Below are 1,960 nucleotides of genomic sequence, written 5' to 3' on the forward strand. Positions count from 1 at the left end.
GACACAACAATCCAAATTAAGTATATTTGTTCGTCATGTCTAATGAACTATAACAAGGCTAAAATTCAAAGCATACTAAATTATGCCTCAATGAAAACATCTTGGTAAAGTTTCATCAAAATAAATATTACTTGCTGCTGATAAAAACATTTTATCAAACAGAAATCTTTGTGTATGCAATTCAGAGTGCTAGAAGAAACATTTGATAAAGACTTATTAAAATATATTAGTTTTACTTATTTTCAGGGGAAATAAGATAAAGTAAATTTTAAGTCAAAAGTATCAAAGGTTTGGGGTTTTTTGCTCCCAAATATTATTTCATCTAATTAATTTAAATTTAATTTATTTAAGTGGGAGATTAGAATATCATGACTATTTCTGAACAACCTTCTTCATAAAATGGGATTTTTGAGGGATAGTTGTTTTAAAATGTCTTGATCCATGGTATTTAAAGTTCATTTAACTATATTTTCTCTCTGCACATATAAGGAAAGAACCAACACCAGGCCATGTACAGGTGAGAGGAAGTAGGTAAAACAGTACAAAATTTAGATAGTATGTTATGCAACTCTTGATAAAGTGGTAGATTAACCAGTCACAGTGCAATCAAGGCCATTCTGCTATTTGTCAGTTGTTTAGCAGCTTGATCTTTTAAATGGAAAACCATGTTTTTGGCTACAGGGTCAAAGGAGAAGTAATACTGGACACCTTGTCTCCTATTTTCCATGGTTTGAATATCCAAGTAAATAAAAATAGAGTTTTTAAAATCCTGTTCCAATGTAGCCCTCTGAATTGTAGGAAGTGTGGAGAAAATAAAATCTACATTTGTATAAACTTACCTTTAAAAATTGATTCATAGCATCTGATGGCATGGCAAACTTCACAACATTTAGTGGTTCAGCTTCTACTATAATATCAAAACTAGGGAGTGGAATATTTAAATTGGAGTGAAAGTTTAAGCTGGCAAGCTCCTTGATAACAGTGGGATTCTGGACCTCAGAGAAATCTTTTAAAAAACCAGATTCCTTGGCATCAAGGACATCCTTGAACTCAGTGGCATGTTTAAAACTAACAGAATCCATGGGGCCAGGATAATCTTTGAAACAGGGACCAAATCTGTAGTCATCAAAAATTGTATAACTCCTACCAAGCTTAGGTGGATTCAATTTAGATGTGGTCAACTTTTCAGGAGTAGAAATACAGTTAGTGCCAGCAACAAAAATTGAGGAGTTACTATAAACAATATTAGGAATAGCAGAACTGGAATTGATTTTCAATTTGGTCTCAGAGAGATTATTAGCATTGCTGGTACTAGAATCATGATGAGTGTTTATGATATGATAACTGGGGTTGATGACAAAGTTGGAGCTAATGATATGAGTAAATCTGGGCTCATGGTTAGTGTCTGAGGCACAGTTGGTATAAGTTGGGCTAATAGCACCAGTGCAACTAGTGCTGTAACTGGTGTCAGTGACATTGACAGTGCTAGAAGTAGAGCTGGGACTGGCAGCATAGCTATTTCTGGCCCTACAGTTGGGGTTATCTACAAAATTAGAACCTACTGCATGGGTAAATCCTGGGACATATTCAAGGTTTGAACCACAGTTTGAAATAGCTACATAGTTGTGGCCAGCAGCACTGATGGATTTTGTTTCATAGATGGAGTTAGCATCCTTGTTAGGACTGAAAGCAATATTGTGACTAGTAGCATTACTAAGCCTGGCATTATAGCTAGAATTAGGGTTTTTTTCAAGATCAGAGCTATTATTATTGGGACTAGGGCTATTATTGTTGAGGCCAGGGTTATTGTTGTTTAGGATAGGGCTATTATTGGGTCTAAGGCCATTAATGTTGGGGCCAGAGACACTGCTGCTGAGTCCAGGGCTGAAGGGATGCAGTCTTATATTTTGGGGTCCAGAACCATTGTTCTGGAGGTCAGATTCATTAATGTTAGGGCTAG

The 1,960-nt window shown here is 35.8% G+C and overlaps 1 protein-coding gene across 1 annotated transcript in view; it reads right to left on the bottom strand.

Annotated features, from left to right (window-relative positions):
* LOC105004796 (putative uncharacterized protein DDB_G0282133) overlaps positions 1 to 1,956 on the bottom strand; it is a gene marked incomplete at its 5' end in the record, with an annotated part of 7,740 nt that extends 5,784 nt beyond the window's left edge. Inside the window, one exon of the mRNA XM_010862528.1 lies at positions 840 to 1,956. Coding sequence (XP_010860830.1) covers positions 840 to 1,956 — 1,117 coding nt within the window. The remainder of the gene's footprint in view (positions 1 to 839) is intronic.
* Between the last annotated feature and the right edge of the window lie 4 nt (positions 1,957 to 1,960).

This window comes from Bison bison, unplaced genomic scaffold (assembly GCF_000754665.1).
Source record: "Bison bison bison isolate TAMUID 2011002044 unplaced genomic scaffold, Bison_UMD1.0 scf7180017858164, whole genome shotgun sequence".
NCBI classification, from domain to species: domain Eukaryota; kingdom Metazoa; phylum Chordata; class Mammalia; order Artiodactyla; family Bovidae; genus Bison; species Bison bison.